Source organism: Lissotriton vulgaris, chromosome 12 (assembly GCF_964263255.1).
Source record: "Lissotriton vulgaris chromosome 12, aLisVul1.2, whole genome shotgun sequence".
NCBI classification, from domain to species: domain Eukaryota; kingdom Metazoa; phylum Chordata; class Amphibia; order Caudata; family Salamandridae; genus Lissotriton; species Lissotriton vulgaris.
In genome coordinates, this window is record NC_141700.1 from 745,010,531 (window position 1) to 745,026,153 (window position 15,623).

The 15,623-nt window shown below is 44.8% G+C and overlaps 1 protein-coding gene across 1 annotated transcript in view; it reads right to left on the reverse strand.

Moving 5' to 3' along the window:
* LOC147678545 (extracellular calcium-sensing receptor-like) overlaps positions 1-15,623 on the reverse strand; it is an 88,489-nt gene that overhangs the window by 51,630 nt on the left and 21,236 nt on the right. Inside the window, exon 3 of the mRNA XM_086945685.1 lies at positions 14,093-14,926. Coding sequence (XP_086801811.1) covers positions 14,093-14,926 — 834 coding nt within the window. The remainder of the gene's footprint in view (positions 1-14,092; positions 14,927-15,623) is intronic.

The window sequence follows — 15,623 nt, forward strand, 5'->3', positions numbered from 1 at the left end:
GGTAAGCTTTGACGCACCACAGTGCCTGAATGATGGTGCTGGCAATGATGTTCCTCTGAAACTATTGCACACAGTTTTTATGTGTGGGTGGGTAAATGTGGCCAGTGGGCTACACTTAGAGCTCAAGATCCTGCACTGAGTTGTTGTTGCTTTCACTACATCTGCCCCACCAGGTGGTTCATCAATTAATGTTGTAAATTATTAAGTCACACCTCAATAAATCAAACAGCTTGGGGGCAGAGAGGTAGAGGTTCGCTAAATGGATGGGAAGGGGGATTTTGAAAAAGGTTCTAGGCAAAGAGCAGCCAATCATCATAGATCTTTTATGAGTAGAAAAGGAAAGAAAGTTATGAGTACAGGTAAAGCATACAAAACAGTTTTTCTGCCCCCAGAGAGACCCAAGTTGTATTATATATAAATGTATGTTGTTACCACACTTTGAAAGATGGCAAATCTATTACAAATTATGTAGGGGTCAAGTGAACAACACACACAGTTCTAATGATTATTAAAAGGAAAAATAATGCTGTATTGCTAAATTGGGAGTTGCATCTGCAATGCATTCCTCTTGGACTGTCTGTCGATCTTTGGTGCCTGGCGTGTGTGGCCCGATAAGTTAAGGGTGAGTGTTATGTTGCTTTTCCAGATTGGCACAGGGTAAGAGGGCATGTGGATTGAAAACCAAAAATGGTATTGTAAAATCAAGGAGAAAGAAAGAAATTAAACTTCATATGGTGTGCACTGAGAAGACTCATAGGCAGTGCAGGAGAGAAGAGAAGAATAGTCATTCATTTTATGCATGGTGTGTGAACAATTAGTTGAGGGCAATTTTACAACAACCAGAAATCACACAAAACTGGCCGCATGTAACTATCGGTATCTGGCTGATCAAACTCACAACTGTCATCATCATCAACTCATCATCATAAATCATAAAAATAATATGTAGCCGAACAGCACATGCATTCATGACTAAATGTTCATCTCCAGTTACCTTCAACAACCACCACTTAGCTTCAAATGTGATCCAGGCAGCACTGAACACACACACCCAGCCCAGATAGTTTATTGCCAGTCTTATGAGCATTGTCCATTGGTGCCTTTTCCCATACCAATACACCAATGTTTTTTTATTAAGGTAGACCTCTATTGGGTCATCCAGAGAGACATGGACCATCTGCTCAATGGTCATTGGTGTGACACCTTGCTTGCCCTCTTTTGCCTTTGCCTCTGCACGGGACGTGAGCCCTGCCAGTAGAAATCATTTATTTGCAGATTTTGGGGCGGAAGCTCCTGTTCTTGTTGTTGATGGTGCTCTTGTTGTTGGTTTTGGATTCTGTGAGCCAACAGTACTGCCCTCAAGCTCTGAACTTGAAGGCTGCCCCACAGAACTTGTGCCCTGGAAGAGCAGGTCTCTAATTGTTGGCAGTTCTTTGCTATCTCACTGGCTTGCTCAGCTATTCATATTTTGTAGATTGCAACATCCTAGTCTGAAAAAGGAATGAAAGTGGGCAATAATGGTTTGCATGTTGGATCAGGAATTGTGGCACAGGTGTAATGTTTGGATGACAGAATGTCTTTTTGCACCCTCGCATTAACAGATAAACAAAGGACTAATCTCTCCCTCAACTCATATGCATCTTTTTTCCTCCTAACCTGTGTACAATGCAGAAACCTCCTTTAGATGTTTATGTAGTATGTGAAACAATGGGATAACTTGGCCCATGGTACTGTCCTCCTTGGTGAATTCCCATATGAATACCTCAAAAGGAATCAGCATCTATGTCAGGTATTTGACTTGGCCCCATTGTCTATCTCAATCATAATGCCTTTCACAGTTACATTCCCTCTTTGCATGACATATTCATTGATTGGTCTGTACTTCTTAAACAGATGTTCAGGCATGTAATAAGTCAAGGTCCAATGTGTTGGCGCCTCCTGTATAAGTTCTTTAAATGGCATTCTATTATCTCGCTGAATGACCCTCAGATGTTTCCAGGCTTTAAATGAATGGCTGAAATGAGTGAAGATTCTTCTGCAGGTGGACAGTAAGTTGCTTACTTGGTATTCTTTTATGAGAAAGTCCTGTACAATGATGTTAATGCAGTGCGCCAAACACAGGAACCAGAAATTGCCATAATCGGCCATGGCCTTAACTATATTACTGCCGCTGTCCTTGGAAACAAATCCAATGTTAAGCCCTCTTGGTCCCAGCCATTCGAAGACCTTGTTGTTAAAGTCTTCCAAAATGTTTGCAGCATTATGGGATTTGTCCATGGCGAGCATGGCATGCTTCTGAGCGCCATTAAACATCTCAGCAGTGTCAACACCTGCAGATATCTTTTCTCTAACCCCCGCAAAAGAAATACAGTGTGCAGTGATGCACATGTAATCATTGGCTTGGCAGCTGGTCCACATGTCTGTCATCAGGTGGATAGTGTGAAGAGCACTCTGCTGGAAAGCTTGTCCAAGCAATCCCAGCACATCGTGATGTAGCACTGCTACAGCAACTCTGGCAAAACAAGACCGGCTGGGAACCATCCATTTCAGGCCGATGGCTCCCACAAATTCAAGAAACCCAACCCTTTCCACAAAAGAAAAATGAGGAGGTAAGGCGCTAACATTTTAACCAGCTTTGTGTTGTACAAACGTGCCATTAGGTGGTTGTGTTCATACTGCCCCTACTTATTAAACATGGCAGGAATAGTAGCCTGGATTTTTTTCTTTTTTAGGGCCACTGATGCAGGTGACTACTTGAGAGCAGACGTTGGTAGGCTCAATGTGCGTTTCGGCGGGGCAGTCCTTGTACTCTCTTACCTTGGTGACTCGGCCCGAATCTTGTGCCATTGTGATGTTGCTGATGTGGGCGATACTACTCCACTGCTGGGGCCAGGGCTTCTTTGCGGAATGAAAATGTCTTCCTCTTCTTCACCTTTCACAGTGATCAGATTGGATTCCCTGTTCAGCCTTTCACCCCCTTCATCAAAAACCCTTTTTGGCTGCTAAGGTGTGACTCCCACTGGATCATATGGTATTTTCTTAAATGTTTTGCCTCCGGTACCATAGTTTGTACTAAGCTTTGTGCGAGTAAACATTGCTCCACAAATGGAGCATATGGCAATGTTCACCTCCTTCTTTGCTAACCATAAAGAAGCCCCAAATGGGGTAGGTCAACTTTCTGATACAGATGCCACTGCCAATGTCGTATAAACTGGCGGTAGGTGGGCCTTTTGACATTCGACCCTCTGCAGTACCAATTTTTATTGAGGTGTTTGTGGATGTAGGTCACAGCTGGGACTTTGCAAATTGGGCAGCTGGTGGAGGTGGTGGTGGTGGTATCAATGATGCCAATCCCTCACAGCAAGTTGGAATGGGGTAACGTCAATCTCCACTGGGGCTGGGCTAACATCCATGACTGGCTCATCATCAACCTCCTCTTCTACATCTGCACCTGTAAGCCTAGGGCTTTCAGGAACTTTCATTTTCCCTAGCCTCTCGTGGTGTGTCTTACTCTTAGACTGAGGTGGAATCCAAGTGGTGTCTGGATCATCAAAAGTTGGGCTTTGAGAAGAGGAGTGTGCAGTAACCTTCCTTTTTCTTGCTAGAGATCTGGAAGTCAATGGATCTTCTCAAAGAGTGGCTTAATTCACGTCCTCAGCATGAAGCTCAACTTCCTAAATTGCTCCTACTTCAGGAGGAACTTCTATTGGTGGTTGCAGCTGTAGTTGTTGTTCACATCTCTCAATTTCCTGCAACAATTGGGTACTACTTTGCTATAGTGAGTCAACTTCAACGTCAATGCTTGTTGGCCTTGCCTTGATTAGACTGGCTGCATCTGTGACAGACAGGGGGTTGGGCAGGGGTGGATTGGCACTGTGGGCACTCAGGCATGGACCGAAGGGCCGGTGTCTCAGTGCACTCTGTGGGGCTGCTTTTCCCCATTCCTAGTCCACAGAGAGCACTGACAGGGAGATGAAAGCAGCTTCGCTGGGCGGCCGTTCAGCGATGATCAGCTGTGGCCTCCCCTTGACCCCATGCCCTGCCAAGCAATCATGCTGATGGTGGGCTGGGAGGGGTGATTGTGTACCAGAATCGGCCTCCCTGGGGGCCAGGTGTTGCTTAGGCCTTTGAGACATTTTCAACTCGGCCTCCCTGGGGCCCACTCAGCCCAGAAACAGTGTTTGCATAAACACCTCGCCCACAGCCCTTCTAATTCAGGGCATAGTGGGCGACGAAGAATGGGTCTCGCTGTGAGGGCCAGGGGATGTTGCAACTCACACCATCTTAGCCCCCCCCCCCACTCCCATGGATGGCCAAGCAGCTGTGTTTTTTGCTTTATCCCCTCTCCTGCCATGCCATTGCCCTGAGGCACTGAAGGGCTGTGAGGGCTGAGTAATTTACAAATAGCTGGTGCCTCTCTGTTTTTCAGGCGCTCCTGCGTTGGAGGGATGGAGAATAATTGTGTTATAGAAAGGGGCCTCGCCTTTCAGGTGCTCCTGCGCTGGAGGGCTGGGGAATGATTTTTTAAGAAAAAGGAGCCTGCTGTTTTTCAGGTGCTCCTACGCTGGAGGAGTCGGGATTAATTTTGTAATGGAAAGGGGCCTCACTGTTTTTCAGGTGCTCCTGCCCTGGAGGGCTGGGGAATCATATTTTAATAGAAAGTGACCTTGTTTTTTTCCAGGTGCTCCTGTGCTGAAGGGCTGGGGAATAATTTTGTAATTTAAAGGGGCCTTGCTGTTTTTCAGGGGCTTCTGTGCTGGAGGGTTGGGGAATAATTTTGGAATAGAAAGGGGCCGAGCTGTTTTTTCAGGTGCTCCGGCGCTGGAGGGCTGGGGAAAAATGTTGTAATACAAAGGAGACTCACTGTTTTTCAGGTGCTCCTGCGCTGGAGGGCTGGGTAATAATTTTGTAATTGAAAGGGGCCTCGCTGTTTTTCAGTTGTTCAGCTTGTAGGACATTGTCACCTTCGCCCTGTGTCCTTCCCAAGAACAATATCCTCCCACTTACATTTCTTGTGTGTTTCATGAAAGGGCACGCACGCAAATGTGGGCCATGCACCCTGAACATGGGCCATGCCCAGCAAACATAGGCCCCGCCCTGCGATTGTGGGCCACACACCATGAATGTGGACCACTTTTTTCGTCAGTGCCTGGGCCAAATTGTGATCCCAAACCGACCCTGGACTTGGGCCTAGGTTGAGGTAGGTCCGCTGATGTGGGGTGCTGTTCCCAGCTTGCCCTCCGGAGGACGGTGCAGGCACAGTTTTATTTCCTGAAAAAGTTCTGGGTCAACCTACCAGTGGTGATAATCTCCTTCTTCTACTCACTAGCGACTTTCTTATGAGCCATCTTGAAGTGGACAGTTAGCAGTGGCACTTAGCTTCACAGGTTAAAGAGATGTCTGTGATGTGTGGTCACGTGTCATCTAGCGCACAGGCCTTCTGTCTGGCAGTACGGTGGGTGATATCTCTTCTCTTGTGCGCCTAAAAGCCAAAGATGCTAGATGATTATCAGTGAAATGTGGCATTGTTGCAGTTCAAATATTAGTGCAAACAAACAATATAATTTAGTGGGGTCACTGGTTACTATGATAAATAATTAACATTACAGTATATCCATTTGTAAAACAGAAAAAAACACCAACATAAACTTTCATGGTGTACACTAAGTAAGGATAAGAAAAAGCAACAGTAACAACAACAAAACATACAGATAAACTGGTTGCTTTATGTGCATCATGTGGTATGTGGCACACATGGAGGTGCAGCTGACAAATGAGAATGGAAAAATCCTTACACAATTAATGTTGTACACCTATAGCAGACATGGTGTTAATTCATTGATGCCAGGTGAAATGAAAATGGTTAAAAAAAAGTATAAAAATAAAAACTAAGTTCAAATTAAAAAAAGCTAAGACATTTTAAAACATTCAAAACATTACAAAAATAATAAAATTTACAAATAATAAAAATAAAAAAATACAAATTTAATTTACATTAAAAACTAAATTTTTCATTTATTAGATTGCTATGTCACTGCTCAACCATCCATGCATGCATATCGCACAGGGCCACTCTGGCAGGACACACAAAATGGCTGCCAGCTATTGCCACATGGTCATCAACGACAACAACACTGAGGAAGAAAGCATTGGGATCAAAGATAAGACATGCAGGACTATGACAAAAGCACATTGGCTGCCTACACAAAATGGCCAACGATGACCACATGGTGAACCAGCAAGCAAGGAGGCATGGCCACATCATGATGATAAAAGAACAACAGATGCAGGCCTATGTCAAAAACACACTGGATGCCCATGCAAAATGGCCACCAGCCACATGTTCAAACAGCAAGCAAGGAGGCATGGGGAATGAAGAGAGATGGCATGCAGGCCTATGGCTAAAGCTCATGGTCACAACAACAAGCAGGAGGCCTGGAAACCATAGAACTCATCCAGGACTATGGCAAAAGCACACCAGCTGCCTAAACAAAATAGCCACCAACCTCATCATCAAACAGAAAGCAAGAAGGCATGGGGAACAAAGAGAAGACATGTAGGCTTTTGGGAAAAGCACACTGGCTGACTAAAACAAAATGCCAACCAGCCACATAGTCACAACAGGAAGGAGGACTGGAAAACAAAGAACACATGCAGGCTTATGGACACTGACTATACAAAATGGCCCCTGGCCACATGGGGAACGAAGACACATGGCGGCCTTTGGCAACACACTCACACACCGGCCAGACAAAGGAGGCATGGCAAAGATTATACAGTGTTAATTCAACAATAGCAAAAATGAAAATTAACCCCTTAAGTGCTTCGAACGTTCGGCGGCCGACGGCACCACTACCTCGGGAGTGCTGCCGTCGGCCATTGAACGTTCCAACTGCACCTGCGCAATGGAACGTCCAGCACTGGAGCTGGACGTTCCATAGCTGCTAATGTGTTAACAGGGCAAATAATGTTTACAAGTTACAACAACACACATCCTCTAAAGACATTACCCCACCCTATACACTGTTTGCAGGAAAACAAAAATGGGAAATACCACAAAAAAAATTTTTTTTGCATTTTAATCCAAATCCATCCATGTCCTAAATTGTGGTTCAATGCAACTGACACCACATAAATTATGATATGCACCAGTGACTAGCACTGGGCCTACTGACTGGAAGGCCCATTGGCAAACTAGGCAAATTAACTCAATATTGCAAATGTATTAAAAAAAAGTAGAAAATATAGTGAAATGTGCAACATTTTTCCTTTATAAAAGAAGAAGTAGTACTTGCAAAGAAATAACTAGGTCCATACTGAAACTACAGGCCACCACCACAATACATTTTTTAATTGATTAAAAGTAAATTCAGGTGCATGGCTCCAATATAACAAAAAACACCAGTTTTTCAACTTACTTGTGAAATATCAAATACAAAGTCCTAACATTTTACGGTATATGCAGCAGACACAAAGATTGATCCTTTCAGGTCAAAATCCAAATGAAAAGTGACCAGGAGATGACATAGCACTGGGAGGAGCCGCTGGAGAGGAACAGGATGTTGGAGACACTGGGGAACTTCCTTTCAGTTGGAAACAAGCACAAAAAAAACACCAAAGGTCCATTTGACGAGGATTTTGACTCCAAACCATCATTTCAGCAATATTTTGATGTTTCTCGAGGGGAGAATCTTCCCCAGACTGCAGCTGCAGTAGATCCTCTGCGTTCAGGATTGCGTACATCAGAAAAAATTCTCCAGAGGTTGTTGGCACGCCTGAATGAAGTATTGGCGACCGCAAAATCTCACAGGAGCATGCAGCCGGCTAGAAAATCTTGTGGGTAAGCATGGGCGGATTTTGCGGATCCACGATCCGCGGATTTTGCGGATTTGCGGATCCGCGGATTTGGGGCGGGGGCGGGGCTTCCATGCGAGTGCACATGCCTCTTGTGAGGCCTCTATCTAGCATCACAGCTGATTTTCCACGGTAGAGTTGGGAAGAAGGCACACCTGTCCAGCCTCGACGACGCTCATGATTGTTTTTGGGCTAATGAATGAGTCACTGAATTTGAGCATCAACTAGTTCGAGCGACCATGTGTGTGTTACTATGCAATCGCCCCGACGGGCACAGGGGTCCCTTGAGTGAGCTGTCCATCATAGTGGGTGAATGGCGGGAAGACGGTGCAAACCGCGAGTGTGTGGGCGGGGCCAAACGGGCAGGGCTACCATGCGAGTTCACACATGCTTCTTGTGTGTATAAAAGGTCAGAGAAAAATCAGTTCAGCAGATGAAGAGAAATAAGCTCCTGGTCACAGAAACAGCACGGGTATTGCGCTCGTGAAAGTCAAGGATGCAAAAGCCTCTATCCAGCATCACAGCTGATTTTCCACAGTAGATTTGTGAAGAAGGCACACCTGCCTCGACGACGCTCACGATTAGGGCATGTTGTAACTATTTTAGGATGGCGCCGGCAAGCTGCCAGCGCCATCCTAAAATACTTACTAAATTAACTTCAACAGGAAGCTCTAATAGATAAAATAAAGCAGGTGCGAGCACCTGCTTTATTTTATCTATTAGAGCTTCCTGTTGAAGCTAACTTAGTAACTATTTTAGGATGGCGCTGGCAGCTTGCCGGCGCCATCCTAAAATAGTTACAAGTTGACAGGCCAGCCAGGCTTCAACTTTTGCCCCCGGAATCCGCCGCTCGCGGATTTGCGAATTCGCGGTAAATTTGCAGGAGTTCACAGATCGCGAATTTACCGAAAATTCGCAAAATCCGCGAGCGGAACGGATTTTGCGCTCATGCTTACTTGTGGGTGATTGGGAGACCAGGCAAGTCACTCACGCATTTGTGAAAGGACATTTCAAGCGTGCTAACAAAAAAGACCTCCATTGTAGAGTGCAGAGTTCATTGGTAACTCTGCATTCTGTGTGGAACTCAGAGTTGCCGAACTACACAAACTCTGCCAGGGAAGTTTTATGCCCAGGCCAAGTAATAATTAATTATACATGCCTACTAATCTTGCACCCTGCCCTATGAGCTTTTAGGGTGTGTTTTAGGGATGACTAATAAGCACTGAAATTGAACATTTAAGACTGGAAGGGATTACATTTGCCAGGCTGAAGTGGAAGTTTAATGCTGCACATTAAGACTGCAGGGACAGGCCCGAAGTCATGCTTTACTGTGCTACTTTTAGTGGGTGACACAATGAGTGATGCAGCCCAGTAGTAGCATTTAGTTTACAGGTCCTGGGTACATGTAGCTCCATATACTAGGCACTTATAGGTATATTAACTGTGCCAATTAGATTAATGTTAATTTCACTATGCCTAAAACGTAGGGCACAATCACTTTAGCAGTGATTAGAAGGAGTAAAGTGTGAAATGTTCTATGGCCAACAATAATGGGGTCACCAAAGAAGGAAAACATATCTGGGGCAATACCACATAAAAGATCATAATTTCCAACAATATTTACTACTTTTATTCTTCAAGTTTCACTTAACCCCTTCGATGCTGATGACGAGCTCAGCTCGTCATCACCCACGGGTGTCGTGTGCTGATGACGAGCTGAGCTCGTCATGGTGCCACTAAAATGGCATTTTCCAGCACAGGAGGGGCCTAGCATCCAAGTGGTTAAATACAAATTCTCTGTATTCTACAATACTTGCTAAGAGTTCTGTATGCTCAGGATTCTTTTGCCCTTGCTTAGTCTCATTGCTAGAACTGCCTGATCTTTGCTGTTTTCCAGATAATAGGACGTATTCAAAGAAAGTCTAAGGAAATGTATAGATATACACTAGGAGCAGCAGGAACCAGAACAATGACATAGTTGCAACAATTACACAGCCTATTCACAGATCTTCAGCCAAATTGATGTAATAAGGGTATATGAATGTCAAGGCATGCTGAGCAGCACCCCTCAGAGCGAACAACAAGCAACGCTAACCTTGCACCCACATTTGTGGCTGTGTGGCCATGAGGCATCTGCACAATTCAACAGGAATTGTAATTGCATAGTTGTAATCTCAGTGACGCTCTGCAGTAAGGCACCTCAACCCTTCTCAGTACCCTTCCCAATTTTAGGAGAATTCTAATGTCTACCTTCCCAGGGATAATGCAGGATTAGGCATTAATTAGGGACAGGTACAAATGTTTAGATGGGATCACTGACATAATATCGACCTACAAAATATCGACCTACAGAAATATCAATGCAGGAATATCGAAGGCAAGAATATCGACATCCTATCTACAACATGGTAAGTACAAAAATATTGAAACCAAAATATCGATATTCAAAATATCGTAATTAAAAATATCAGGTTTTTTCTGTTAAAAAACAAAAAGTAAATAATACTTATATACAAAATAAACATAGTTAAAAATATGTAATAATGTCTAAAATTAATAAATAATACACATATAATAATAAAACATTAATTAAACATATACATAAAATATATATTATATACTTACTGAATAATATGTTTTAATAATTATTTTAATAACTTATACATTATTAAAAAATGTCATAATTTACAAATACATCTACACGCATAAAACAATAACATAAATAAATAGTAAATAATTATGTTTAATACATTTTAAAAATAAATATATTTTCAATATTTTTAAAATGTATTATATACTACATTATCTCAAATAAGAAAAACATATTAAATAGCTAAATAAATAAAACAACTATTCAAAGTACAAAATAAACTACAGTAATGAAAACGTAAGACTTAAAATTACTATTCCCACTCCAGAAAATGCAAAAGTAGGGAAAGCGTTGGATAGCGTAGGGATAGAAATCACTATTCCCACTCTAGAGAGTGCAACAGTAGGGAAAGCGTTGGATAGCATAGGAGTAAAAATTACTATTCCAACTCCAGAGAGTGAAACAGTAGGGAAAGCGTTCGATAACGTAGGGGTAACTGGCCTTTATTTGGGCCCAAATTCCCTCTGTCCCAAAAAGTCGGGGCTCTATCTGGGGCCTTCCAATTGGCCCTCTGGCTGCCTTGGCAGCAAAAACAATGTGCAGGATGCAATAGGGCGCGGGGTGCATCTCACCCCCACCTCCTCAAGAAACAAAAGAAATGCCCCATTTTTGCAGATGCCCGCGCTCCTGCGGTGCAGCTGAGGAAATTGGCTTTGGCACAGCTGTGCCTCTGAAGCCCCACTCTGGGACTCCTACAACAAAATTGCCCCCACGTTGTAGGTGCCCGCACTCCTACTGTGCAGCTGTGGAGAACAAGCACTGTCACCGACTGTGCCTTGGAAGCCCCACTCCGGGAATTCTAAATACAACTGCCCCTTTGATGCAGCTGCCCCCGCTCTCGCCGTGCAGCTGTGGCAGAGCATGAACACTGGCACCGACCTTGCCCTGAGAACACCAACAATGCTCTAAGTTCAGCCCCCACTCACCGGGGCTGTTCGGGTGCCACTCCCGGCACCAACAATGCTTCATGGAGGCCCCCTCACCGGAGCTCCTCACGCTTATTACTTTGTGGGCATCCATGGCACTGACTGTGCTCCTTTCCCGGCCCTCTACTCACGGGTGAATCTTGGTCGTCTTTTGGCTGCTTGCCAGCGTGGGTTAGGCTCCTGCCTGGCTTCTGCTCCACGAGATGCAGCCCCCCAGGCTCCCACTCTTCTGGCCACATGTCGGGCTCCCACCGGCCCATGGCAGCCCACCTTCCTCCAGGCACGATCGCCCTGACATCCAGCTACTTCCTTCCTGACGGCCGGCCCCACCTACAACCAGGCAGCGTGCCTGACTTTCGGCGGCTGCATGCAGAGCGAATTCTCAGCTTATTGCGCTACCCTCCAGAGGGCATCAGCAATGCTGGGTGGGCTCCAGCTCCGAATGGGCATCAAAAATGCGGGATAGGCTCCCGCTTGACCTTACAGCAGCATGGGGGAGACCCCATGCCAGGATTCCCCCTGCAGACCTCGCAGCACTTCGCTGCAGGGCACCAGCGCTCCTCTCATCCTGGAACAGCTGGAAAGAGGTAGCGCTCACGAGGCGCTAGGAGCCAGAAATGTCAAGGGGCACAGCTGGGCCAAGGCAGATCAGCTCACAGGGCCCTCTTTTAGGGGGGCAGTCCCTCTTGATGGTTCCTCCTGGGGCATAGCAAGCACCCTAAAGCAGCATACCTTTCGTGGAGTCACAACCCCAGTATATATACTAGATTTTCCTTTGTTCTAGCCTGGCACAGGGCTTGGAGAACCAGTCTCAACTGGTTCTAAGGGGTAGTGGAGCCCTTTGTGTACAGTGATTTTACTCCCCTTTGTCAGGTGGGTGCTCTGTCATCAGAGGGGCAGAGCCAGCATTCACCCTGGCAGGCACAGACCTATTCAGGGTCAGGGGACTACTCCTTCCACTACTCCAAATGCAGATCTCCTATTCAGCCTAGCGCTGACTCACCCTGCCCTCCCTGTAGCCACAAACCTCACCAGCCCCTGTCACTCCAGAGCCAGACATGCAATACACATCAGGCAGGCAGACACATAGCACACAGAAGTGCCAACTTCTAAAACTGGCATTTCTAAAATAGTGATCATAAATCTGTGCACACCATTACGCAGCATTTATTATCACTATTTCAAACATACCAAACTTGACCACGCTGCTTCTCTCTTATCAGTAATCACCACTGAAACACTTATCAGGGAATCCCCAATAAATTCTTATGCAAGATGCAGCCTCACAGCAGTGAGAAATCAGAATGGCTGCTTGTCACTACCAGGACATGCCACACACTTAAGATACATATCCTACCTTTTACCTACAATGCACCATGCCCATAGGGCTAGCTAGGGCCTACATTAGGGGTGACTGACATGCAGTAAAAGGGAGGGTCACAGACATGGCACACACTTTAGGCGCCACGTCACAGCAGCAGTAACACTGCTCGCACACGCCCTGCGATGGCAGAGGCCTGAGACAGGTTTGAAATGCTACTTTGGTGAGTGGCTCAATCAGTGCTGCAAGCCCACCAGTAGTATTTAATTTCCTGTCCCTGGGTATCTGAGATACCACTTTACTGGGGACTGACAGGTAAATTAAATATGCAAAACAGGTGTTGACCAATCTTACCATGTTTACAACAGAGAGCACACACACTTTACAATGCACAGCAGTGCTAAAGTGTCCAGAGTCCTAAAACGACTAACACCAGGTCAGAAAAACGATGAGGAAGAAGCCAAAAAATTCTGGGATGAGCCTGCAAAAAGGGGCCAAGTCCAACACTTACTAAAATAATCATTCCTGCAATGGATATTCTTTCCTTGTTTCAAATTACCAGGTGCAGTGGAAATTATATCATGCATTTTTCGGCAATTGAACATTTTGAACATCCTGCCACTATTATTGCTATCATGTAACCACTCCATTAATCCATTCAGCAATCATAGTATACATTCACTGTCACATCAAGAGAGAGAAACATTCTTGGTATTGAGCAGAGGCAGGAATAGAACGTACTTGCTGTGGTCTATCTGCAGTTCCAGGTCAAAGTTAGAGTAATGGACAGGTGGGGTCCTGAAGCAGGGAAGGATACCAGAACATATAATTTTGAGAAGTGGGGATGTGCAATAGCTTGCTTAATCTCCTCTATGGGCCCACCGTGATGGGATGCCTGGTCTTCACCTTGGGGATGCCCAGTAGGGATTATCTCGCAGGGAAAGCCAGGATGGGTTCCCAAAGCAAGCGCTAAGAGACCTGTTGGTGATTTGGCGCTATATAAAACAAAATTAACATAACATAACATATTATATCCTTCTGCAGGACTTCTGCTATAGTGGGTGTAATTCGTGACTAGGCAGTCTATAAACAATGATATGCACTAATGAAGTTAGCTCAGGGGAGTCCTACTGGAACAAAAATGTAGGGTGCCAGTTATGCAACTCATCATCTCTGGATTTTTGGCAAACTCCACCTAATAAACTATCTCTATCATAGGCCAGCTACCATCAGATGAGAAAATGTGTTCACCTGATTCAAAGTGCACAATGCCTCAATGCATAGTCACGAGTCACTACATAAAATGAAAATACAGAATATACAGGCAATCCCGATTATTACCTGCCATGGTTGAAAATCTGCACTGTCTACACAAATTCCATTATTGAAGGGTGCACTTCCTGATCTGCATGACATCATATCCTGCAGCGCATTTGCAGTAGCATGAACCGCTGTGTAGATGTTGTATTTGATCCGGAAGGTTGTAAATTCATTAAGATGCCCATAGACACTGTCCAACTTCTCATTCCCGGTGCACACTGCTGTTGTGTGATTATTTTGCATGTTTAGTGGCACTTCAGGGTCCAGCCACTTGCAGCCAAACACAACTTCCCAGAACTGTCTAATATAAAAGTAATCTGGAGAGTTTAAAGGATTAATGTTGGTCAAATACTCCCCTAAGTTATGTACTTGTCCACTGTTGATATCAAATCCGAGGGTACCACTAAGGATTTCTGAGTACTTTTCATCTGCAAGCACAGTAGAGGTTGTCCAGCCATCAGTGGAAACCCAAGTCTTCCCAGTTACTCTCTGCCGCACCAACTCATCCAACAGTGGTATCATGACATAGTCTGTGGAGAAGATGACAATGACATTGGCGGTTGAGTTTTTGATCACCCAGGCAATGTGATAGGTGTTACTATTACCTCTATTTGTAGGGATGGTCTCAAAGAAGGCAACACAAGCCCCTGCCAGGGTAAGCTCTTCTTGTACAATGTGGGCACCTTGTTGGCCATAATCGCTGTCTTCAGCCAGAAGGCCGATCCAGGTCCACCCAAAATGTATTAGTAGTTGGGCCAGCCCTTTGGCCTGGAAGTCATCACTGGGGATGGTCCGAAAGAAGGAAGGGAACTGATTGCGATCACTGAGTAGTGAACTTGATGCAGAATAACTGATCTGGAAGCAAAAAAACATATGTAATACAGATGTATTAGATAAGTGCTGCTTTTTGTTACTTCGTTGGGAGCACAGGATCCGGGTTCAAAACTAAAACTAGAATGCTCTCAAAAAATCCTGCACAACTACACAATTTTTCTATTGGGAAATGGCATCTCATAACAAGTATATACAATTATAAATTTTGATTGCAGTACTTAATAAGGGTGCTTAACCTATATCTGAACATGTCTATTTTTCCAGATAAGCGGAATTTTCAAAAATGTGATGGATGGAATGCTTAAATTAATCTCAGCCACTTGTAATTAATCAGGTCGCATTCTAACCCATCATTATTTTGCACACCATGTCACCTCAATTTTGACCCAGCCATATGCAAATCAGTCTTGATCCCGCTCCATTTGAAACAATTCACTTGAACTGCCACGCCAGGCCTTCCCTCAACCTAAAAACAAGCAATCCGGGACCGGTTTCACCCTAGTCATGGGCTCATCAGCCGGGTACAGCGTGGTTCAAGTGACACTGTGCATGGGACCCATGTCTGGGCATACCCATCCCACTTCGGGTGACACACAAAAATATGCTTGCATTAATCTCAGATACTGTTAATTACTCAGGCTGCATCACGACCTATAGTAATTTTGCAGAGTGGCCCTGAATTGCTTGTGTTCTGGTTCAGGAAGGACCTGGTCAAGGC